This window comes from Onychostoma macrolepis, chromosome 09, assembly GCF_012432095.1.
Source record: "Onychostoma macrolepis isolate SWU-2019 chromosome 09, ASM1243209v1, whole genome shotgun sequence".
Taxonomy (NCBI): domain Eukaryota; kingdom Metazoa; phylum Chordata; class Actinopteri; order Cypriniformes; family Cyprinidae; genus Onychostoma; species Onychostoma macrolepis.
Genome location: NC_081163.1, coordinates 17076133 through 17102012, shown reverse-complemented (window position 1 = coordinate 17102012; position 25880 = coordinate 17076133). Strand labels below are relative to the sequence as shown.

Below are 25880 nucleotides of genomic sequence, written 5' to 3'. Positions count from 1 at the left end.
CAGGAGGGGCCATTCAACTGAGACTGCGCTTCTCTCGGTCACTGAAGCCCTGCGGTGCAAAAGCCCATTCCAAATCATCAGTCCTCATTCTGCTGGACCTATCTGCCGCTTTTGACACTGTCAATCATCAGATACTCCTGTCCACCCTCTCATCACTGGGCATCTCTGGCATTCCACTTCGCTGGTTTGAATCCTATCTCACTGGTAGGTCTTTCAGGGTGGCCTGGGAGGTGAGGTATCCAAAGCACATACACTGGTCACTGGGGTTCCTCAGGGATCAGTTCTTGGACCCTCCTCTTCTCCACATACACTACATCACTGGGTCCCATCATACAGGCACATGGATTCTCATACCATTGCTACGCTGATGACACACAGCTCTACCTCTCTTTTCAACCAGATGATCCAACGGTAACTGCAAGGATCTCAGGTTGCCTGGCGGACATCTCGGCATGGATGAAAGAACATCACCTGCAGCTCAACCTGGCAAAGACTGAGCTTCTTGTCCTCCCTGCCACTCCGACTCTACAGCATGACTTCACGATCCAGTTAGGTTCATCAACAATAACCCCATCAACTTCGGTCAGAAATCTTGGTGTAATCTTTGATGATCAGCTGACCTTCAAAGACCACATTACAAAACTGCTCGATCTTGCAGGTTTGCACTATATAACATCAGAAAGATCAGGCCCTTTCTGACAGAGCATGCTGCACAACTTCTTGTCCAGGCCCTTGTCATTTCTAGGCTGGACTATTGCAATGCTCTTCTGGCTGGACTTCCGTCTAATACAGTCAAACCTCTACAAATGATTCAGAATGCAGCGGCACGACTGGTCTTCAACGAGCCCAAAAGAGCCCATGTTACACCTCTCTTTATCTCCCTGCACTGGCTACCAATCACGGCTCGCATCAAGTTCAAGACACTGATGCTTGCATATAGAACAACCACTGGCTCAGCACCCGTTTACTTGCACTCTCTATTAACAAACTACATCCCTCCAGAAATCTGAGATCTGCTAGTGAGCGGCGCCTCGTGATACCATCACAGAGGCGCAAAATCACTCTCTAGATCATTCTCATTCACCATTCCTGGCTGGTGGAACGATCTTCCCACCTCTATCCGGAATGCTGGATCCCTGTCAATCTTCAAGCAACAACTGAAAACTCATCTCTTTCGACAGCACTTGACTTCATCCTAAACTTAAAAAAAAAAAAAAAAAAAAAAATTATCTTTACTTATTCCTTCCTTTGGTAGTTTGTATTTATTTGAACAATGTCTGAGACTTGGTGTTGCAAGCACTTCGTATGTCTGATTGCCTCTTCAAGATTAATCGCTCGATGTATTCCCCAATTGTAAGTCGCTTTGGATAAAAGCGTCTGCTAAATGACTAAATGTAAATGTAAATGTAGAAAACCCTGTAACGGTTTCCACTGATTACGAAATATTTTTTGTTTGCTGGGGTGGTAATATATATTAATAGGGAAGGGGGGCCTAAGAATGTGTTTTGCCTATGTCACGATAAGAGGTAAATCCGGCCCTGGTGGTCGGAACCAAAGTTTACAGGACTGCATTCTCTGCACTCCTCTCAAGCGGAGGACTTCTACATTCCGATTGGTTGCCGCCCAACCGCGTCATAGCTCATTACCATAAACAGCCATGTGAACTTTTATAAACATCCATTTGGTCGTAAACCTTTAAATGCATCATTATGCAGCCATGAAAGAGAACAGACTGGCAGATCAACAAGCTACTTTTTCTCTCCAATACGGTATGAAATTAAATGTGGAGGATGTTAACAGTGACAAGATGATCGATAGGCCAGTTTACAGTGACAGGCTGCGTGTAACAGAGCGGTCCGGTAAAGACACAGTTGTGTGACGTGATAGTATGTCCCAAAGCTGGCCTACTCTTCTAATACACACTCAAAAGTGTGTACTTTTTCTTCACCAAAAGAGTACATACTTTAATGGCGTAGAATAAGTAGGCACATTGGGACGCAGCAACTGTCTAAACCAGGGGTGCCCACTTTTTTGTGTGGGGATCTACTTTTCAAATGAGAAACTCACCGAGATCTAGCAAGTGAAAAATAAATAAATAATAAAATACATATAAAATAAATAGGCCTAAATAAAAAAGCTTGTTGGGATGTCTTTTTATATTGCATTAATTTAATTTTTAATTTGAAAAAATATATAATAATAATTAAATAATGTTCAATTCTCAGTGCCCCCATAGGATTGTGCTTGCATTTACCTTTACTCCAAGACCCCCTCCTCTCCAAATCAATACTGAAAGCCCAAACTTTTCTATTCACTAAAACCTTTGTATTTTCATGTACGTTTTTTTAAACAAAGCAAATTCAAGATAGATTTAAACATCCCATGTTCTTTTTTGCAAACATACTTCACAAAAATGTCACTGCAGTCTGCAGATATTCTATACAACTTAAAAGTATGTAAAAGTATGTATATTCTGAACTCAGTGATCTAAAGGCAGCTTGACGCCACAGTGAATAGTTCCTCTGTCAGAACAAGCTGTTTGGAGCTTCTGATGCCCGTATGTACATGAACACCACTGATCCTCACAAACTTCTCCAAAACACACGAGCATCCAAAACACTCGTTGTATTCAATTACGTGAATATACTGAGCTGTGTTCAAGCATGAATATGATGTTATAGTGATCAATGCACCGACAGCGCACATACAGTACATGGTTCGTTTGCGCATCAAATAACGGACATAATGCACGCATGCATGATCCTGTATGTCACTGTAATCATTACCTTGATTACAATCGTCATCCATTAAAAATGTTGGCTACTAGTGTGACACTGGCTTCTTTTATCCAGCCTAGAGCTGTAGTTTGCATATCATATGCTCATGCAGCGGTTTTGAGCCGTCGTTCAGTCTGTAGCCTATTTCACACAGCACGATGAGAAACGGTTTGCTGCTCCGAAACACAGAATACATAGAGAGGTGGTGCTGTTATTTATTTATATATATTTTTACATTAACATATTAGTCATAACATTAGTGAATATATGATATTTTAGTTTTAAGTTATCTCGCACCCCCGTTTGAGAAACACTGACCTAAAGCACGATCTACCAGCATTGCCTAATTCTGGGTTAGAAGTAAGTGAGTTATTCATTGAGTCAGTAGGCCAGAACTGAAGTAGCATAAGAAGGTTAATCACATCAAGCTATTGCATCCATTTGCATCATGCAACACACATACAGCTCACTGAGCACAGACAGGGCAGCCACCAGGACAGCACAGGTGCAAGCATATATTACACAATAGCTCAACGGTGATTATAACCCTAAATTCATAACTGTACTGGCCTGAGATGGAGGAGACAGAATGAGGAAACCACATGCTAGTCTCCCTCCATTCCTAAAAGAAAAATGAGCCGAGTACAGAAGACAGGGAAGGAAACGGGAGTAATGGATGTGTCTAATGGAGTGAGATTTCAGCATGTCTTGGAGGAGGAGAGAGGGTGGGGAGCGTGCTGAAAGCTTGTGCTGTTACACCGAGGAGGGGAGAGAGGGACAGATTTCTGTTATTGAGCTGGGCAGTCTCATAAGGGAACCGCTGCTGTAGAAAATTTTATCCTGCCCAACCTCAACACAGATCTGCTGAAATTTCAACTCTGTTGAGGATTATATAACAGCAAACGGTATAACACAAATATATAATATTGGTATTTTTTAACCCTGTAACCCCACCCCTTAACCAACCATATTGCATAATGCCCTGTTCACACCAAGAACAATAACTATAATGATAACTATAACAATGACTATATTAGCACCCATCCACCGTTCTGTTATTATAAGTGTGTGCTGCAATTTTGTCATCTGCTTTAAATGCTCAAGCTCTTAAAGTTGGATTTATTCTGATGGGCTGTCAATGTTTTATCGAACATCAGCTGGAAAAAAAAATCTATATTGTTCCTCTGTGCTGTTGTCATTTTACAGTGCGTGGGACTCCCCTATTCTCATAGTAATGGAATGATTATTAAAACTTTATGGATGCAGATATCATTATTACAGTCCTTGGTGTGAACAGGCCTTAGTATATAAAAAACAAAAATGTGGAACATTCCAACATATTCCAAGTCTTTTGAAGAAATATGATAGTTTTGGCTGTAGAAAAGTTTTTCACTGAGTATCTCCACTGCAGTTCACAAATTTATTCAAATGTGTCATAATCAGACACAAGACACACAAGAGCCAATGGCATGTGACACTGTTGACATCAAAACTGTCGTGCAGCCACTTTCAAATGCTTCAATGAGTATGAACAAGATTTGAGAGCTGCCATTAAAGGGAAAGATTTTCAGAGAATAATGGTCTAAAAGTTTCATTGTTAAAGCTTGACTGCAAAAAACTTGATGTGCTTTCTACTGAATAAAGAAACTCATAAGGGTTTTGAAATGACCAAAATAGGGTGAACACAGCAGAAGAGTGATATCTGAAAGCCAGTTGAATATGACACAAGATTGATAGTGGTGCATTTCCTTATAGGCAAATTCAAACTGCAGAACAGTTTGGTACAAGTGTAAAAAAAACTGAATTATGCCCTCATTTTCTGACCCATGACCCAGTTTTTAGTGCCATTAAGCAGGAAATCATCCTGCTGTTTGAACTTCATCTCTCTCAAGCTAAAAATATCCAGAAAATACACTACTGTTTAAAAGTTTGGGCTGTGTACATTTTTTAAAATAAGTCTCATTAGCTCATCAATGCGGCATTTATTTGATTACAAATACAGAAAAAACTAAAATATTATGAAATATTATTACAATTTAAAACAACTTTTTTTTTTTTAAATACATTTTAAAATATAATTAATTCCTGTTATGGCAAAGCTGAATTTTCAGCATCATTACTCCATCCTTCAGTGTCGCATGATCCTTCATGTGACAAGATCCTTCTTGCACAGATACTATTTAAACTAAACTGAGCTAGACAATGACATTCTGAAATCAATAATGAAATGCCTTTAACTGAAAATTGAATGTTTAATCTTATCATTATACATTACTAACACTCTATCCTCCAATTTGATACTGTTAAGTGCTTTGACACAATCTGTATTGTTAAAAGCGCTATATAAATAAAGGTGACTTGACTCTAATATGCTGATTTGGTGCTCAAGAAACATTTCTTATTATTATCAATTTTGAAATTGATTGATCAAGGTAAAAAAAAAAGTCATAATGAGTGAAATAATCTCTTATAACTACATTTTTTCAAATAAAACTAAATAGGGTTACACTTCATTTTAAGATGTCCTTGTTACAGTGTAATTATACATTACATTATACAGTAGTCTGCTGAGTAATAATAATTAACTACATGTACTTACTATATGGTTAGGGTTAGGGTTTGGCTTAGGGTTACTTGCATGTAATTATGCATAATTTGTTGTTATTATTATAGTAAGTAAATGTAACATGTTACAAGGAGATCTTAAAATGAAGTGTTACCCCTAATATACTAACATACTAAACCATCAAAACACAAAAACAGTTTGATTTTAGTGTTTGTTGGTGCAGTGTGCACTAGCTTTATGAAAGAGTGCTGGTTTGAAAGTGGATCCACCCCAACAGCTGTGCAACTAAGAACACAAGCAGCTCAATCTTCCACACCATTATACAGCCACACATCTCTCTTTACTTCTATAACGCCCTCACGCCCTATCCGTAATCTTTACACAGACTCCGCAAGACTCTGTCTGTAAGTGGCAGAGGTCAAGTAAAAGTTTACTCAAGTAAAAGTAAAAAGTAGCTCATTGAAAATTTGCTCAGAGTAAAAATTACTTAGTTACATTTTAACAGTGGGAGGGACGCAAAAATGGGACAGGCCAAGGGTGTCAAACTCAGTTCCTGGAGGGCCACAGCCCTACACAGTATAGATATAACCCTAATTAAACACATCTGATCCAGCTAATCTAATCGTTTAGGTGTTATTTGAAAACTACATGGTATGTGTGTTGGAGCAGGGTTGGAACTAAACTCTGCAGGGCTGCGGCCCTCCAGGAACTGAGTTTGACACCCCTGGGATAGGCCTATAAATCTCAAACTAGTTGTTTTTAATTAAAGGAACCAGTTATTTAGAATAATAAGACATTTGGGCTGTTACCAGGAAATTAAATCAATATCAACAAAATTCATCTTTGCAATGCAGAGGAAACACAGAAGCTTTATCTGAAGTGGCATTTAGATGTTTTTACACACTGTTTAATGCAGGACATGAATGCATTTAACCTGCAGTTACAAATGCAGAAATAATGTTTTGATATATAAGACTTAAAATATTGAATACTCATTTGAAATAATAAAAAAAAAAAGATACTTTAAATGTGAAATTAAAACCGTTAGTAGGTGTCACCAAGTCACTGTTAATAAGTGAGTCATTGAGACTGAACCGAATCATTTAAACAGTTGATTCATTCAGGAACGCAACACCGTCATTGCTCAGAGACGCAAAATAGTGCTGTGGCTGTGTTTGGGATTATTTTTGTTGTCGAAATAGAGCAAAAACAGGCAATATGGTGTCTAAAACGCAAGTCTGTTAATCCAATTCTTGTTTATTGAACTGTTTAAATAAAAAATAGAAAAAATCTATATTTAATCATGCTGAGTTTAGGAGAAAAACGGCACTCTTCGTGTGATGTTGATTCACTATATGAAATTATATAAATACACATTTTCTGCCCCTATATCTTCAATTTTGTGATCATTTTAAATGCATTTTAACAGACTGAATCATGCAGTGAAAGAACACACTCTAAATGCGTGCGCGCACTAGTCTAATCTACTAGACTTCACTGCACTCTAGGAGTGTTTTGTGTGGTTTTTGGCTAAATACTGATAATGTCAAATCGCACATCGTTAAAACAACAATATGGGTTATCCGCAACAGACTTCCGTATTCTGCTAACCAGGTCTCATTGCTTCCAGTTCACGCGTTTTGCAAGTGCCCGTTAAATATGAAGCTTTTTTACTCAAGATGCCTTCAAAGTAGACACTAAAGATAATCATAACCAATGTCCATCACATATGTGGATTGATATATAAATGTTTAAAATTTTTATTCTTTTCAATAACATTTATATACAAAAGTCGAATAAAACGTCAACAATAAAAACAGCTAGCTGATTTAACTGATTACTTTAAAAGTCCATTGATATCGCCATTTTTTAATACTGCTATTAATACATTCTCCGACAAGCGGAAGCGATGAGACCTGTTTTCCGGGTTTGGTTAGGTGACGTTCGACATATACCCACATACGATATTATCGCAAACGATATATACCGCACACCCTGCACCACTGTCTTTTTGGCTAATTTGTGCAAAACCTTTTTGCTAAACTGCCAAAGCTTCATTTTAACCACGAATGCAATGATGCAAGTATTTACTTTACCTCTACATGCTTGTGAAAGATTGATGTCGAGATTTGTCAAACACAGTTTAATAGAGCATAAACATGGCCAGGGGTTCACCTCATTTCCTTTCGAGTTCAACTTCAGCCGCATACGATGGGGTTTGGTTTCCAGCTGGGTCTGCACCATTAACGCCTGTCTTGTCCATCTGCATATTTCTTCTGATTTTAACGCCAGGTTGTTCTCCTGCCCATTATTTACTGCAGTAGTTTCCAGGGAGCGATTTTTTTTTTTTTTTTTTTTTACTCAGTAATTAATGTTTTAAAATGTAGCGAAGTAGGCTACAATACTTCAAACAAAATATACTTAAGTAAAAGTAAAATTACAGATTTTAATTACTTCAAAAAGTAGAAGTACACAAAAAAGCTACTCAATTACAGTAACGCGAGTAAATGTAATTCGTTACTTTCCACCTCTGGTAAGTGGCCAGTAACAATCATTTATATTGTACATTGACATCTATAGATTGGAAATGTCAGTTGCAGTTTCTCATTTTGCTAGCATGTCTGTATTTTTTACTCTGGTCATAACAGGTCACTTGGCTTTGTCAGCGTCCCAAAACTCTTGACTCTTTTAACCCTTACATAAGCTGGTGTGAATCGTCCTTGAAAAACTGTAGGCACATCAAAGAGCGAATCCAACATTTTCCTTTGAGCGGCGACACAATGAATTTGAATGGCCTCTGCTGCCTAGATGGCTTCATTCATCATCTGGATATGCCTCACAATGCTATGTGCCATAATCAAAGCAGCATAATTATTATTATGATATTCATTTCTATAGACGGCACTTGCCCTTGAGAAGGTCAGTCTATCATCTTTGGGACTAGGACATCTAATCTTTGCGAGCGATTGAGAATCGCAGAAAAATATGTAACAGAAGGAAATTGCAAATGACCCCGAGGTCACTTGGCCACAGATACAGTTATTCAGTGGCCCAGAAATCAGATTGTGGTGCTGAGGGGGAGGAAAAATCAAATTGAGAAAGAGGACTGGAGGCGACAGAGTGCACGTCTATGAAGATAAGAGGAATGTGGAAATATCCACAGGGACCTAAACCTGAGTGTACAGAAAGGGTTTTAAAGTTTTCAGACTTTCCATTGCAAGTTTATAAGTACAGACATGACATTACCATCTTCATCCGCCTGTCCTGCAGGTAAAGGATTAGCCGTTTCACACCACAAGCATCAGCAGAGCGTATGTGAAGCGGCAGCATAGCTGCAACTTTTGTGCCTCTCCTCCTCATAGATGCAATAATGGAAACCTCTGTAAAAAAAACACATTAAAGCTGAAAGTGCTGTATACTTCCCATGTTCACGTTCAGCTCACAGACAATCCCCATGACATCATTTTCAGCTGATTTTCAAGTGATTTAAGCGCCCCAAATCAAAAGGTCCACTAGGTTTTTCCTCGCAATTGAAAAAAATTGAAAAAAGAGAAAAATATTCATGTTCCCTATTCAAATGAATTAACTTTTTGTAAGTAGATCTACACAGTTCTACATACAAACTTGTCATTTTATGCATATTTATGTCATTTGTAAACTTTCTGCATAACAATGTGTAGCAATATGAAAGGAAAAGTTTACCCAAAGCCTGCCATTTACTCAACTTCATGTCAAACACACCCCTAGGGGGCACACTACAAACTTAATAATACTTAAGAAGGGAACCTAATAAATACATGCTGCTTACTGTATGTGACCTTAAAGGTGGTTAAAGGAATAGTTCACCCAAAAATGAAAATTCTGTCATCATTTACTCACTCTCAAGTAGTTCCAAACCTGTATGAATGTCTTTGTTCCGCCGAACACAAAGGAAGATATTTTGAAGAAAGTTTGTAACCAAGCTGTTTTGGGGCATCATTGACTTCCATAGTAGGGGGAAAAAAAAAGCCCCATAATTGCTCTGTTTCCCACATTCTTCAGAATATTTTCCTTTGCGTTCAACAGGACAAAGAAATTCATACAGGTTTGGAACTACTTGAGGGTAAGTAAATGATGACAGAATTTTCATTTTTGGGTGAACTATCCCTTTAAAGTCGCAATGAAATGGAAGTGAAAGATCTTTTCTTTCATATTGCGACTTACATGCAAGTGAATTTTTAAAAAATTAGGGCACAGGGGTAGGGCATTGACTGCATCAGTCAGGTTTGAGGGATGTTAAAATGATGTTTTCCTCAAAAATCAAATTGCCTTTTCTGCTCATGATATTCAATATCCTTCCAAAAAAATTCTGTCAGTTCCAACACATTTTGACAATTTTTTTGTCAAACCATATATGTTATTTCATCTACCCCCAATACAATCTATAAACAGAAACCGAAAGTCTATTAACAACTTACTAACCTCCTTCTGACACCGCTGTGAGGCTCATCATGACCACAGCACTGAGTTCAAGCTCACTTGTTTGTGGGGCTAGTCATGAGATTCTGAATATGCTACACACTCACTCTCTCTCTCTCTCTCACAAACACTCTCACACACACACACACTTAGTCCTGTGGGAGTCTCAGTTAAAGAGCTCTTCACTATTCCCCTCTCTCTGCTTTTCTGCAACTGATTTCCTCAAACAATCTGGTGTTTCTCTCTGTCTCTCTCTTTCCTTCATGGCCTGAGGTCACATCTGCCTGGGATTTGAGGCTCAAGTGGTAACCGTTCCTATCTCACCCAACCATATGTCACGCATCTTGCCTCGAAAGAATACCTCTCCCTCTCTGTTCTCCACCACACTCTCAGATTCCCTCATTCAAGCTGAGAGTCAGTGATTCTCTGTGAGAAAAAGCCTTTTCAATGAGTTTACTAATGGGCATGTGCTCTCATGAGCCAGTCAAGTGACTGCAGGCCCACTGAGGTTGATTATGGACAGCTGGTTGAGAACAGTGACTGTTTCCGTCAGTAATAATATAAAGAGCCTGCTGTTGTTTCTCCAACATTCCTGTGGACGGACATAGGCATATCACATACAGGAAACTGATAAATATGGCAGCATAGAGACAAACTGTTTTAAAGCTGGATTTCATTCCTAATGATGTCATGCTGGTTCAAAAGAAGCTGTTTTTTTAGCTGAACAACTTTTTTTGTCAGGTTTCTCAAATCAAAATTTTAATTTAGAATACAAAGAATCTTGTACTCGCGTAGCCGATACTTTTGTTTTGTAGTGGCGTTAGAGATTTCATATTTCAGTATTTTTGATCAGTATCAGTGTTTTTTGTTTTGTTAATGCTGAGTATTTGAAATAGATAATTTCTGTAATAATAATGATGCAATTTTTAAATAGTTACAAAGTTTATAAAAAAATCATAAAATCAATAACTAAAATTATTATTATTAAAATAAAATTATTAAAATATTATTGTTTTTCTTCTTATTATTGAAAGTTTGTAAAACATAACTATCCTTGAACTTGGCATAATGTAAGATAAAACACAGTCCATTACTAGTTTAGTTACCTCTGTGGTCCATTACAGCTACAAACACAGATGTGCAGACTGCCCTTCATTTAACAGTTCCCAATTAAAAACAATGTCATGGCGTAAGTGTCAATGCAAGGTGAATGCGCATGCAGCTGTTGGGCTGCGGTGGGATACAGACCAACAAGCGTTTTGTTTGTTATGTTTTCCATCACATACTGGGGGACTTGGATGCGAGGGCTTTCAGAACAGAAGATAAATCAACACTTTTGGCTTGCTGTTTTGTTGCTGTGAGGAACACATAGACACACTCACTCAATGTTTGTCCTGTAGCTGGAAAACATCTACAACCCCTCTGGTTCTAACTTTGTTTCATCCTCCACCAAGAACAAAGCCATTTTTTCTTGTCCTATTTCCCTTATTTGTTTTCTCTCTTCTCTTGGCTTAGCTTTTACCTCTAATATTTGAGCCAACTTCTTACTTGTAAAAATGTAAAAACTTAACCTGTCACATCAGTAAGTCATCAATTAGCATCAAGATTGCACTGCCCTCATCCGTCTTCACAGACACAGCTTATGCCCCCTTTTGAATGTTTATTTAAACTCACCACTGTGCCAACACACAACAGGTGACGACCTGCTGGCTTCTTTGAAAACTGATCCTAAGCCTGTGATCTAAAATACAACCTTGAAACCGGTCACCGATCTGTGCCACGACTTCATCACAATACACACAGCATCTTTTTAGTATTACAAAAAAGAACAACAGAAAAGTATATCAAAAGATGTTAGGGATAGTGATTTTTCCTGAGGCTTTCATGAATCCATTTCTAATAGTCACTTGTTTTTTGTTGTTGTTTTTTTGTCACGTTGGAGTTCAATAAAAAGTCAGCATTTCTTCTTTTGTGTTTATTTAAGCTCTTTTGAGTCTCAGTTTTCATTATTTTAAGAGACAGTAATCAAATGAAAGAAAGATGCAGAGTGGAAGTTAATTTCAAGTGCTTTACAAAATCTATGAGGTTCCGTTTTTAAAACTTTCTTCAGTATGAAATATCCATTAAAACACCATAACATACTGGGTATTTCTAGAAACATCAGAATGCATGAATATTCAATGTTTGAAATGCCACCTATAGAAATAATGAATGCCAGGAAATGCCAGCCCCAAATCTTGTTGCCTTGATCTGGAAGTTGAACATTTAATGTAAAGATTCCAGGTCCTTAATTTAGTTTGCTATGTATTATTAGACATACTTACGTTAAATATGATTAAATATAAGGTTTCCCATTATGTAACTTTTAATGGACTACAGCATTTTCTGATACACTTTAATCTGTTCTGATGGCTATTTTAATTGTTTTAACAGGGAACAGACAGGCATAATTACTCAACCTCAATGTTTTGGCACAGTTTTTTTTTCTGTCCTTTAACTTGAACATCCAGTGGGTGTGAACAATGCAGTTCAAATTCCAACTCAATTTTGAATTTTGTCTAACCTTGTTCAGAACATTATTCATATGGATTATGATATATGATGCCCTTTTCAATTGCTTTTTGCATGTTTCATCTCATCCCTTTTTTAGCATCAAGTATTTCTAGACACAAACACACCTCCTTTCCATGTAAATTAGCCTCACGACAGTAAAAGCTCATTCCCAAAACTTGCCAGATCACAGTAGTCTTCGGCAGCCCCCACAACCCAGAACTGGCCTGTAAGATCGGAAATTTCACCATGCACAGTAAACTCAGCACTCATTTTTTGGGGTGTGTTTTCATTGCTTTCTGATTTGCATAATTCTCTCTGGTGCTAAAACAATGTAAACAACATGTGTAAACAAAGGACGTTATCAGCTGGTACAATTCATTCGTGGCGAATTATTCTCAAAGTGTACTAAAACTGATCTCTGTTGATTATCAAGAGCCTTGCTATATTTTGACTCTTATGGGCTTGTTATGCTGTCGGCTATGTTTTCACAGCTGGTTGTTCCTGATCTAATAAACATATTCCATATCTCATATTCAGAGCTGTACCACACCGCCATCATGCTCTGTCAAACAGATCTCTGGTACGCCAGCAGTTCCAAATCTAGTACAGCGCAACAGTTAGGGAACAACAAAAGGTCCACAAAATGGTTTGTGATAAAGCACATATGATTGAGAGGAATAAAACAGAGGTAGTTTTTATTACAGTTTTTTTTTCAACTGCTTACACACAAAATCTGTACTTGTCACACAATTTCTGAAACCTGACACTCAAACACCAGAAGCACACGCCAAATCTGCAAAACCAAACATTAATTCTCAGCCTTTGACTCAGTTTTCAAGTTCATAAAACACTTTTTGCAAAACACAACACAATTCAATAACACAATAACACACAAAAATATAACAGGAATTAATATTATGGCAAAGGTGTTTGCAAATGTTTGCTGATGTTTGTGATATTTTGAATGCAGTGCTTTATTTTGCAAGAGATATGAGGCATTTTGCATTTTGTGTGTAAAATTCTTGGATTTGTGTGTGTGTGTTTTTTTTTTTTTAAGTCAAAGTTTTTAAAATGTGTGTAAGCAGTTGAAAAAACTGTAATATACTGTTCAAATGTTTGGGATCAGTAAGATTTGGTCAATTTAATGCATTGCTGAGCGAACGTATGTATTTCTTTTTTTTTTTACTTTTTAATTAATTAATTGATTAATGTTTGTTTTTGTTTTTTGTTTTTTAAAGAAATCAAGACATACTTTCATTCAGCAATGCATTAAATTGACCAAAAGTGACAGAATGCTATCATAGATTTCCATATTTTTCACACTTTCTATTCAGAATCTTTAAAAAAAAAAAAAAAAGTATCACAGTTTCCACAAAAATATTAATCAGCACAAATGTTTTCTACACTGATAATAATAAATCTTTCATGAGCACCAAATCTGCATATTAAAATGATTTCTGAAGGATCATGTGACACTGAAAAGCTTTTCTGAATGACATTTTAAAATATATTAAAATAGAAAACAGTTGTTTTGAAATATATATATACACATAAACTGAAATCATATATCATACCTTACAAAAATATCACACACACATAAAGCACACATCCGATGCTATACACATTGGATGCTTGCATGCCATTGCCAACACATAAAAACCACACATCCTCATTTCTGGTCCACACGGTGTGTGAAATTCAGAGCAGTCTGCTCTTCTAAATGTCACCAGTCCACATCCAAACACACCCATTTGATAACACTGTACTTTGTCGTCGCAGCTTGCGCTGACACTTATTCAGTATAGCGCACAGAACTACAAAATACTTACGAATGGATATGGGTGATGTGTCAGATTTGCTTTCAGTAGGGGTTATGCTACCTTCTGTGGAGTTGGCCATTACAGACATGTGAAGGAATATTTGGCAGTGAGATTGAGGGGGACAGCTGTGGGAGAGTGTTCTCAGGGATGATGAGATGTCTGTAGAAAGAGAGAGAGGGCAATTGCTTCACTCCAATGTGCTCTCAAGGAAACAGAGCGAGGAAATAGCAGGAGAGTGCCGTTTATGTTCCAAGATAAAGCACATAACAAATTACATCATCCAAATCCCAATGTGAATACTCAGTAATATCTGCACTTGGTTTTCTAATGTTATCCATTATTTACACAAGCTGCTCTGCATGTTTAGATTATCATTAAGACATTATTTAGCATGTTTGTTTAGTAAGTTTTACTTTGTAAACAAAACCTGACTCCCAAACACAATGTTTTTCCCAGTTAGACCATATAAAGAGAATGTGACAAAAAGGCAAGATGACACATCTCTAGCCAGCAATGTTGATCTGAGGCTTGTGTGGCTTTATAGCTATTTTATGAATCTATGTTATGAAGTTCCTAAGAAAAAGCTCTGTTTTGTGACACAACAGGGGGTTGATAACTGCCTACTGGCTTTTGACTAGGTCAGAGGAGCGTATTAAAATAATTTGAAGGGACAAATCAGAGGTTAATTTTAAAGCTGCAATTATTATTTTACATGTACATCACTGTAAATCAGTCAAATTAATCTGTGCTTTTTAAAGTGGATGCAACCGTCTTGCAGATGTCAGTAAGTCAGTGGTGGATGCTGGCTCACCACCCCCACACAATGTGCAGTCCACTTCTCTATTGCTTATTGGTTTTATGCGACTTCACTTGCTCTACACTATGTAACCATTCGCCCCTGTCATTGAAAATAAATTGGGTCCTGGAAACCTAATCTGGGTGGTGTTGAATCATAATGCATGTTATACACTAACATCACAAAGTTTGGGTCAGTTTGTGCAAGGTCATAAACTAATAAAAAGTGACAGTAAATGCATTTATAATGTTACAAAAGACTGTTACAAAGGTCCACAAAAATATTAAACAGCAAAACTGTTTTTAACTCATGATAATAATAAGAAACCTTTATTGAGCAGCAAATCAGCATATTAGAATGATTTCTGAATGATCATGTGACACTGAAGACTGAAGTAACGGATGCTGAAAATGCAGCTTTCCCATCACATTGTCACGGGTATGTGGTTTTAGCAAACTTCAAATAAAAAGGCTTGGAGAAAGAAATAAACATAAACCCACTTTTCCATTTAATAACATTAAGACGAGACAAAGACCAGGGGAAAACTGAGGACTTATAAACGGAAGGGAACAAAAGAGTAAACAACATAATACAAATCAGGTGGGGACAATGAATGATAATTAACAAACAAGAACAGGAACTAAACCATATAAGGACAGACAGGAACTCAGACGGGTCGACACGTGACACACATAAATAAATTACATTTTTGTTTACCTTAAATTGAAATAATATGTCACATTATTTTTGTTTTTGTAACAACCCCTAACTTTTGAACAATAGTGTACCATCAGGTGACTAAGGATTTAAACAGGTCTGTTGATATAGCAACTGAAATATTCAGAATTCATTTGAACTGAATTGAGAGCTTATGAATCAGAATCAAATGAAATTAGGAAATCATTGCCTTTACCCAGCTGGACAGCTCTAAACGATATGTTTAGGTGCTCTACTCTGTAGATCTGATATGTTGACGTGTACACAATATAGTGTCGTGTGACACATTCGATTAAACTCCATTGGCCTTATTTAGCCTTTGCTGACTTTACTGGCAGTTACTAAACAAAGGAAGAGGCCTTTAAAGACCTTGGGCCTTATCACTCACTGTGAAACAAAGGAAACATTCACAGTATTTCCTTCTCTCATCAGCACACAGTGTCCACACCCTGTACTTCCTTCCTGAAACCAGCAATGGATTTCATTTATAAACATATATCAAAAGTATCATACACTGACATGCTCTTGTTTTTAGCTTGTAATACTTTCAGGATAGGAGGGCTAGAAACTTCAGTTTGAACGCTGTCTTTTTAAAAAGATGGGTTTGACAAGGCAACTAATTTATAAACTATGTTAGACTCTATGAAGCTGTGTCAATGTTTATGCCTGCAGCTGAAGGAGGAGCTCTCATAAATGTTATATGCGATGATGGAAAACAAGTTCTCATCCTCACTCTCTAATTTAAGATCACTTTTATTTACTTCCCTCTTCACGACTGCAATTTTAGCTTGTTTTAATTTTAGCGCTCTATTATTTAAAAACAGCACTGTTAATGTCAGCTGTGCTCAAATATAAGCTTCGTGTACCAGCATGACTGGCCTTTACTCTAATATTTACACTTAAAGCTTTTATACAAGCCTCAGGCAACAGGACATACAAGTCCCTGCATGAGTAGCAAAGCAATAAGGATAGTGAGGGAAAAGCAGCCAACAGGTGCCTGATGTAAATGTGAAGGAGTCAAGACAGTTTAAAAACATCCCAGATGCATGGCACCTCATGAAACTGGTTAACAGAATGACCAGAGTGTGCAGAATCAAGGCAAAAAGTGGTAACTTTGAAGAAGCTAACATATAAAAAAGTTTTAATTTTGGGTAATAATACAAAATTATTTATACAAAAATATAAGGGTTTGACGGATAATGACGATTATATAATATTTTACTCACCCTTATGTCATTGCAAAACTGTAGGACTTTCTATCTTCTGAAGAAAATAAAATAAAATATTCTGATGAATGTTTCTTTTATTTAATTATTTATTTATTTTTTGGTCCATACAATCAACGTCAATGGCATTTTCGAAAATATATTCTAGTGTTTAAAAAAAAAAAATGTTATACAGGTTTGGAATGACAGAAGGTTTAGTAAATGATGACATAATTTTCATTTTTGTGTGAACTACCCTATTAGATAAATATCATTCAAAGAGTTTACTATCAATGAATTAGGGAAATGACTTGAATATTGTGAAATATACTTTTCTGTGTATATTGGAGTATGAGTGCAGCTTAATATAGCAGGGCAGATGTCACTTACAAGTGTTTGTGGTTATTTGCTGACCTGGCATGTTTCATCTCTGTCACTCAACACTTTTAAACTACACACAACCCTCTCGAGGACCAGAGACTCTTTTAGATACGAAAGAAAGCCCCAGATTTAGATATGAAGTTAAAATTTGTTCTGATGGCAGAAAAGTTGGGCGGATGTAAATAGTAGAAAAACTCTTGGACACTTAAAGAATAGTACTTGTCACCATCTAAAAAATCTTTTAACAATAATGTACCATGCTTTATATTTTACATTTAAATCAAAGCAGCACATTTTATGACAGCAGGCTTGATTTTAAATATGAAGTGAAGCCTAACTCACCAACTTTTCTTCAACAGTTCTGCAACAAGTTCTCCCACAGCCTGCAAGCTGCTCTCCTGTCCTTTTTCTAGGAACAGAAATACTTCCTCTGCTCAGTTGTTCTTTCACTTTCTAAAAGGATGGAAATATTATCACGAATCATATCAGAGGTCTGTTTTTAGATCCGTTAAGTTTAAATGTATAGCACGTGAACTTCCCCTTTCAGCCCACTCCACCCTTAACCTACTGCTTTACTAATAGTTTCTTGTCTTCGACCAATGGCTGGGCAGACTCCTCCTCCTGAATAAAGCACAACTACACAGACTCCTCCTCTGGAATAACACACAGCTGTTGTCAGACTGAGCTCAGGAAAGGGGGAAGACAGCTTGGCTGTAAGAGGAAAGACAGAGGCAGACAGCAATAGTTATGCAAGGAAAATGTGCAATTGTGAAATATTGCATTTTATTTCTATTTATGAATATTTTAATACTAATTTAATACTAATAATTCTGTTTATTAATATTTTAAACGAAACATTTTTGTTAATAATAGTTTTATTTTTGTCCCGGGTGGGACTGTCAATCCATTGGTCAAAATTTGATAACATTTTAATATAGGGACCAGTTGTCATTATTAACTAATTGCTTGTTAGCATGCATATTATGAACATATTGGCTGTTTATTAGTGCTTATAAAGCACATATTCTGCATGACCATATTCTACATCCCTAGCCAGTACCTAAACTTAACAACCACCTTACTAACTATTACTGTAATAAGCAGCAAATTAGGAGTTTATTGAGGCAAAAACCGTAGTTAATGGTTTGGTAATGGCGAGAACTGAACCTTGAAATGAAGTGTGACCACAAAATCGAACAAAATGCAAATGATGTAAAATACAATTAATGAATCAAATAAGCTATATCACCATTTGCTGAGAAAAACCCACATATTAAAATAATTCAGACCATTATTTTTGTGTTTTCCAGTGTTATTATTATTTTCTCAGTACCAATATCATCTTATAAGAAAAAATTATTTTATGAGGTAGCCATTTTGTATTAATTTGAATTATAATAATAATTCCTTACATTTATATAGCGCTTTTCTAGGCACTCAAAGCGCTTTACATTGTTGGGGGGGTTCTCCTCATCCACCACCAGTGTACAGCATCCACCTGGATGATGCGACGGCAGCCATAGTGCGCCAGAACGCCCACCACACACCAGTTTACTGGTGGAGAGGAGACAGAGTGATGAAGCCAATCAGAAGATTTGGGGATTGTTAGGAGGCCATGATGGTCAGAGGCCAATGGGCGGGTGGCCAGGATGCCGAGGTCACACCTCTACTCTTTTCGAAAGACATCCTGGGATTTTTAATGACCACAGAGAGTCAGGACCTCGGTTTAACGTCTCATCCGAAGGACGGTGCTTTTTACAGTATAGTGTCCCCATCACTATACTGGGGCACTAGGACCCACACAGACCACAGGGTGAGCACCCCCTGCTGGCCTCACTAGCACCTCTTAGTTTTCCCAGGAGGTCTCCCATCCAGGTACTGACCAGGCTCAACCCTGCTTAGCTTCAGTGAGTAACCAGTCTTGGGCTACAGGGTGACATGGCTGATGTCAATTAAAAATGTTTAATAAAAAAAAAATAAAAAAAACTTTGGCCAATGACTAACCCTACATCAAAACCTAACCGTTACGAAATTAAATGAAATAATATAAATATATACAAATGGGATTGTACAAATTCATGAGAACCAATCCATAAACCATTGATTTGGAAAACGTAAAAAAAAAAAAAAAAAAAATATATATATATATATAGACAAATTGATTTAAGTAGAAGAGCAGCATCAGTGTATAATATTACAATATTTGAGCATCCAGAAGGATTTTGGATATTGGTCAGGTTTATATATAAACCTGACCAATATCCAAAATCCTTCTGATGCTCAAATATTGTAATATTATACACTGATGCTGCTCTTCTACTTAAATCAATTTGTCTAGGAGAAACTGCAGATTTGGTTGTCCAGCAATTGTATTAGCTCTAGAGAAAGCAGGAAAACAAAGGACTAGACTTGAATGCATCCAGTTACACCTGCTCAATGTTCATGCTGGCCAACTGCAATCTCACACCTAGAAAAATAAGCTACAATTCATCAGACAATGACTGTAGCACTTGCCATCTGTACCTGGATGTACATGCAGGCTTCCCTGTATGTGTGAATTCAGGTGTGTTATCCTGCACAGCCATTTAAAATAGATGACTATGATTCTCTGTATAATTAAATAAATAAATATATATATATATATATATATATATATATATATATATATATATAAGCTCTTAAGTGCAGTGATTAATTTGTAGTAAAATATATATGGGTATACACTGAAGTGTGCAAATCCACAATAACTGAATACAACTATCCCCACACTTAATCTCACAGATAAACTACTGCACATGTTTTTGCTGCTGGTCCACAAACACACAAAAAGAAACTGCCCATGACTCTGCAGGAAAAGGAAATAATCAGAAGCACGGATTGGCTGATGGCACCATAAGAACACGTCCCAAACCTCTCACTACAGCGACTAGTGAGATGTGACATGAAAGACAGCAAGCAAAAGGAAATCATGAGTGCATTTTATGTTTTGAAGAGCTCTCAAAAAATATTCTGTGACTGGAAAATAATTACTAAAATATAATTACAGTAAGTACTTGCAGTTTGTATTTTGCTTCCAAAAATAATTTTGTCAGAATATTAGATGTTAAAGGTTCTTTATGGAACCGTTTAGACAAAAAGGTTCTTCTATGGCATCGTGAAGCACCTTTATTTTTAAGAGTGTACCCAGCCAAACCTTGACCCTGCATCACTTGTCTATTGATCACCGCCAATAACTTTTCATTTAGTCCTTTCATCTGTGATTAGTTTTGCTTTTTCATTTTAGAGGGGTCTTTATTTTTAACGATGGTATATACATCAGACTCTAACTTTAATGTACTTTGAATGAAGCAATTAATTTTAAATGTGATTATTTCAGCTAGTTAAGCACGGTGTGACAATACATAATAAGGGCTTTAATTATTCATCAAATAGCAACACCCAGGACATGCCAAGCAGTATGTTTAATTTAATATTATTAAATTAAATATATAATATCCTACTGGCCATCCGTCCCCCGCCCCGGGCCTGAGATGCTGGGATAGGCCCTAGGCCCCTGGTCACCCTGATGGTTTGGAAATAGTGGTTTGGAAATAGATGGATATATCATCTTGATAATACAGTGTGATTAGTATAAATATTCATAAAGAAATATATTGGTTTACAATGCATCCTCTTCATTATGTGTACTCAAGAGTCTCAGTGCCATTTTGACTGACTTTGAGACAATGATATGAATTCAACTTGGTTATGTCAGAAGAGACTGGGATTTTAATTGCTGTCATTTTCCTCCCTAAAAAATGAGTGGTGACTTGTGTCTGCTGGATAGCACATATGTTGTGCAAACTGTTTTTCATTTCTGCTTTGCATGGACCAGATGCTGTCCCATTCTCTCCCTGAACTCCATCAATGACTTGAGAACATTATTTCTGCATACGGTGCTATCTTGAGGGGTGCCATATCTGTTTAAAGACTTCTTAATTAATGATATCCTTCATTAGCACAGAAAATCTAACATAGAATAAATTAGCCTGACTGTGAAAACTTCCTGACACAAGCTATATGAAAGGATAGCTCACAACAAACAAACAAAAGGTTATGTCGTTGTTGGGATATTTCAAGGTTGAACTGAAAATTGGGCCCCTTTGATGATATATCACATACACTCGCACACACAAAAAGAAATTCAATGCCATTGTGTACTTACTGTCATGTTGTTCCATAATCTGCATTATTTTCTTGTGTGAAGATATTTAACTAACCTAGGCTCACTGGGAAAACCTGCCTTTGTCAACATTTCAACATTACAATATGCAGCTTGCATGTTTGCAGTACTTTTAAAGTGAAATGTCACTAAAAGTGCCACTAAAAAGCGTGTTCAGTTGAACAGATAAATGTGAATCTGGCACCCTAAATTTAAACAAAATTTAAACAAGCAAATGTGAAACAAAAAAATAAATAAATAAATAATACATGTTTTTATATCAGTTTTGCATTTGTTAACACTATCGGGTAGGTTTAGGGTTGGATTTGGTGTAGGGCATATTTCCAACACGATAGAGCATTAACCTTTAGCGACAGTCCCCGGATATTTGAATTCTGAACCGCCGCAATACGTTTCTGAAGCAACGTGATAATAAAACAGCAATACGTACCAATATCTACATAATAAAAACGTGCCAGGGTTCACATATTGAACCTGTGTTTTAGCGACACTCAGTGGACATTTCTATTTGAAACTGCGGCGAAACGTGCAGCAAGGTACATAAAATGGTGCATAAAAAGGTACGTATTTTTATGAGACCAGGTTGACATTTGCTGATGCAACCGTGCCATTTTTGCTTGCTTGTTAAAGCCTTTGAGCTCTTTTATCCTGACTGGTGTTTCATGGGACTCTGCCTCACAAGTGCGATGCTGTACCAGGCGAGCTACAGAGCAAGTTTACTACATCAGAAAAGCCACATATGTGAAACAAGCTGGTTATATTAGTTTACAAATTCTATATAGTAAAAGTGTTTTGAGGTCATTACATAGTATTTGTGCTAAGAGAACCAGGTTCATCCATGATCAACATTCGCTTTCATCATAAAGAAAAGAGAAGAAATAATGAATAAATAAAAGTTACAGTAGAACATAAGAGTGAGCAAAAGACAGACTTTTTATTAGTAATATTGCATTACCCTGTATGACATCTGTGTGACAGTTTACAATTTTACACAGATAACAAATGTGTTAACAGATTCAGTCAGTTTTCTGTGCTAATTAAAAATTAAATCAGTCAGACACCCAAAATGAACACATATTCAAAACTTCTCTAAGCAAGCGCTCAGTTGTTTGGAAAACCAATCCAGCCTTGTTGGTATCTTTGCGTTTTACCTAAAACACTACATTACAAACATTTCTTTCAACGATATGTTCCCACAAAACTCCCCACTACTCCTTGGGTGTCTCTTGGCTTTTGCTCTGCTTTTGCAACAGTCATTGTCTTCCATTAGTGAGATGAGTGTTTACAGTAATTACCGAGAACAAGATCCCTCATTCTCTAAGGCAAGATGGTTTAGACAGACCTCTGATTGGCTGCCAGTGAGAACATTACAGCCTCCTGACACACAGACAGAGAGAAATTGTACAAGAAATTACATTAGCACTTCTATTTGCAACAATGTGTTGATTATTTTAAATGGCAAACATGCTAGCAGTGTTTACTTGTAATGACCTGAAGTTAAAGTGTGCTTATTTTAGGAGCAACTGGTCTGATGTCTTCAGTAGAATTTGTAAAATTTCAAAATATCGGAGAGCATTGTTTCTCCCGACCCTCCTCCTTAGACTCGATGCTGAGGCGGGTTGCCAGATTGAGGACATGCAACAGGAATATGACTCTGGTCATAGAGCTTTTTAGGTGGATGCAGAGACATTTTAGGTTGGACAGAATATGCAATCTCTGACCAGTTTTGTTTGTTGGCTTGCCTGACTGCAATATGCTGTGTTCCCTGCCAATTGGCAACACGGGGTGTCAAAATACTATTGGGTAAATTGGAAGTGGGCGGAATCACACAGACCAAAACCAAAATAGACATTCTGGAACAGAATGCACATTTCAAAGTAGAATAACTTGCTGTGGCCTTTTTTTTTTTAAAGAAACAAGTATGTGAACTTGGCATGTTTCCTAAAACATATTACAGTATTTTTATGCTTTGGTACAGTAAAAAAAAAGAAGAAGATACATACAGCACCTTTAACTTAAGCTTCTTAAAATATGCACGGGACTAGGTGCTATATAACAGCAAAGTTCCTTTTCAAGGAAAGTCTGTTCACTCATTGGCCATATCTGCAACACCTCCAAGCAGCTATTTCAGGCATCCAGTACCAACTCCTATCCATTTGAATAGGCTGAATAACTGAAATCTTAAAAACTGCTTTCCACACTCACATTTAAATAACATATTTCAAATCAATAAAGGGGTTTTCACAACAATTATTGATATACAAGTTTGTGATGTATTCTGATTATGAAATTGAATTAGTTAATCAGCATATACATTTAGAATACAATAAAAAATAACATTTTAGCAAATGTAGCATTTTTACTGCATGTTAATCTACTTTTTAAAATTTGCATTATCTGAGTGGAATTTCTCATCCCACCATTTCACATAATCACTACAACCCCCCACAACAAAAAACCTAGAGAGGAAAATCAATTTTAATTGGTTGTGTAGACAAACTTCCTCTCTTGACATTGGTTTGATGGTTTCAATCAAGGACAGTGAAACTCTTTCTGTTTAAACTGCATCAGAGCATGCTTGAGGGTATGTGTACCATGATCAAAAGCTGAACATAAAAATAGCAGCCAAGACAAAATATAATATACGTGCATTGCTGACAATATAAAATATGTGCAGGTAACAAGAAGAGACAACCATTAAATTACTGACAGACATGAGTATAAAGAACCAGGAGATGTGCACAGTCTACCAGAGCAAGTCGGTTCATCAGCGATAACAATCCAGGACTATAATGAGGTACTAACTTAAGACTCCAGTACAGGATTTCACCTACACTCAGCTTGTTTGTCTCCCAGCATTGATAGAATCTGGATGATCCATATACATCACAAAAAACACCACAAACAGCAACAATGCCACACTTTACTGTGATGTTGCTCCCAGTAGGGGGTGCACTGGTTTCTCATCACAGAACCACGAGGTGCTTGCAACTGTTTTACCAACCTACCAGCCTAACATCTAACTATTTGTACAAACTCTAAAAGGGTTAGTTCACCCAAAAATGAAAATTCTGTTACCACTTTCATGTCATTACAAACTGCATAATTTAGAAGAAGACAGAAATATCTAATTATCGTTTACCATACAGTGGAAGTCAATGGTCACCGAGACAGTCTGGTAATCAGCATTCTTTAAAATATCTGCTTTTGTGTTCAGTAGGAAACAGCTTGAGGGTAAGTAAATGATGACAGAATTTTGAATATTATTGATTTAAAGTTACTATAAAGTTAAAGTTTAAGTTAAAAGATTTGAAAAAGGGTAAAGCCCACTGTCAACATATTGTCAAGTAGAACAGGACATTTAAAAAGAAACAAAAAATGTAGGCAGGGACTTGATTTCTCAGTCATGAAAAGTGGCTATTATGTACCAGAATGAAACCAGAATAAATGCAAGTTTGCTAAAACAACGCCTAAACAGCTGGCTATTGGTTAACATTACCATTGTCAATGCAAAAGATAAGTCACTAAAAAAAGAAAAAGAAATAACTGTTAAGAATTATTGGACATCATTATTTTTTGACTACAAATGTGTTGGAATTACATTCCTCACGTTCCCTTTTGTCTTTCTTTTACATATTCCCTGTCCTTTTTTCAGTTCATTCACTTAAATCCCTCCCTGCTTTCAATCCATTTCATTTCATAGTCTCCATCTCACGCTCACAAAGAATCCTCAATCTCTGAATGCTGGAAAGTTGGAACAAAAAGGGAATGTAAATATGCGATGAGGACGAGGAGTCAAAGGGCTAAAGGCAGGTGACTGGAAATCTATGATGTTTGTTTTGGCTCAGTGATGGACAACAGCAGCCAACACATGAGTGCCAGCACACACTCCAGACGCTGGCTGCTGGAATGAAAATGAAATCTGCCTGTTCCAGGGCCGCAACTGAGCTGTGTATGACTCTGTGAGTGTGGTTTATAAACTAAAATGTTCCTGGAAAATGTAGAAACCTAATTAACTGAAAGTGTCTCCACAAAATGAAAAGATTCAGGAGAGATGTCGCCGTAAAGATATAAGGCTGTGTGCACTATTTTCTGTTCTGTTTTCTTTTCATTTCTGATGGTTCATCGAGCCATAACAGTTTCAGAAAACAGATTTTAATCAAATACTATTATTATGATACATCCAATAATTACAATAAAATCAATAAAAATAAAGTCACGAGGCAGATTGTAATGATACAGACCAACAAGTACGATAAAAAGTGTCATATAGCTTATAAAAACAAACAAACAAATAGTTGAAAGTAGTGTAGACAGTTTCTGTGCTACTGGTGTCACCAAGTGGAACTACAAAAACTGCCCACACGTCACACCTCCCCCCAACT

General features: G+C 36.9%; 1 protein-coding gene across 2 annotated transcripts in view; it reads right to left on the bottom strand.

The window, feature by feature from the left end:
• Positions 1–17868, bottom strand: part of gypc (glycophorin C (Gerbich blood group)) — a 33366-nt gene extending 15498 nt beyond the window's left edge. Inside the window, exons 1-2 of one of the 2 annotated variants that reach the window (XM_058786910.1) lie at positions 17616–17868; positions 14184–14333 (exon numbers count right to left, since the gene is read on the bottom strand). In XM_058786910.1, coding sequence (XP_058642893.1) covers positions 14184–14262 — 79 coding nt within the window. In that variant the 5' untranslated portion in view covers positions 14263–14333; positions 17616–17868. The remainder of the gene's footprint in view (positions 1–14183; positions 14334–17615) is intronic. The other variant, XM_058786911.1, reaches the window with a different exon arrangement.
• Between the last annotated feature and the right edge of the window lie 8012 nt (positions 17869–25880).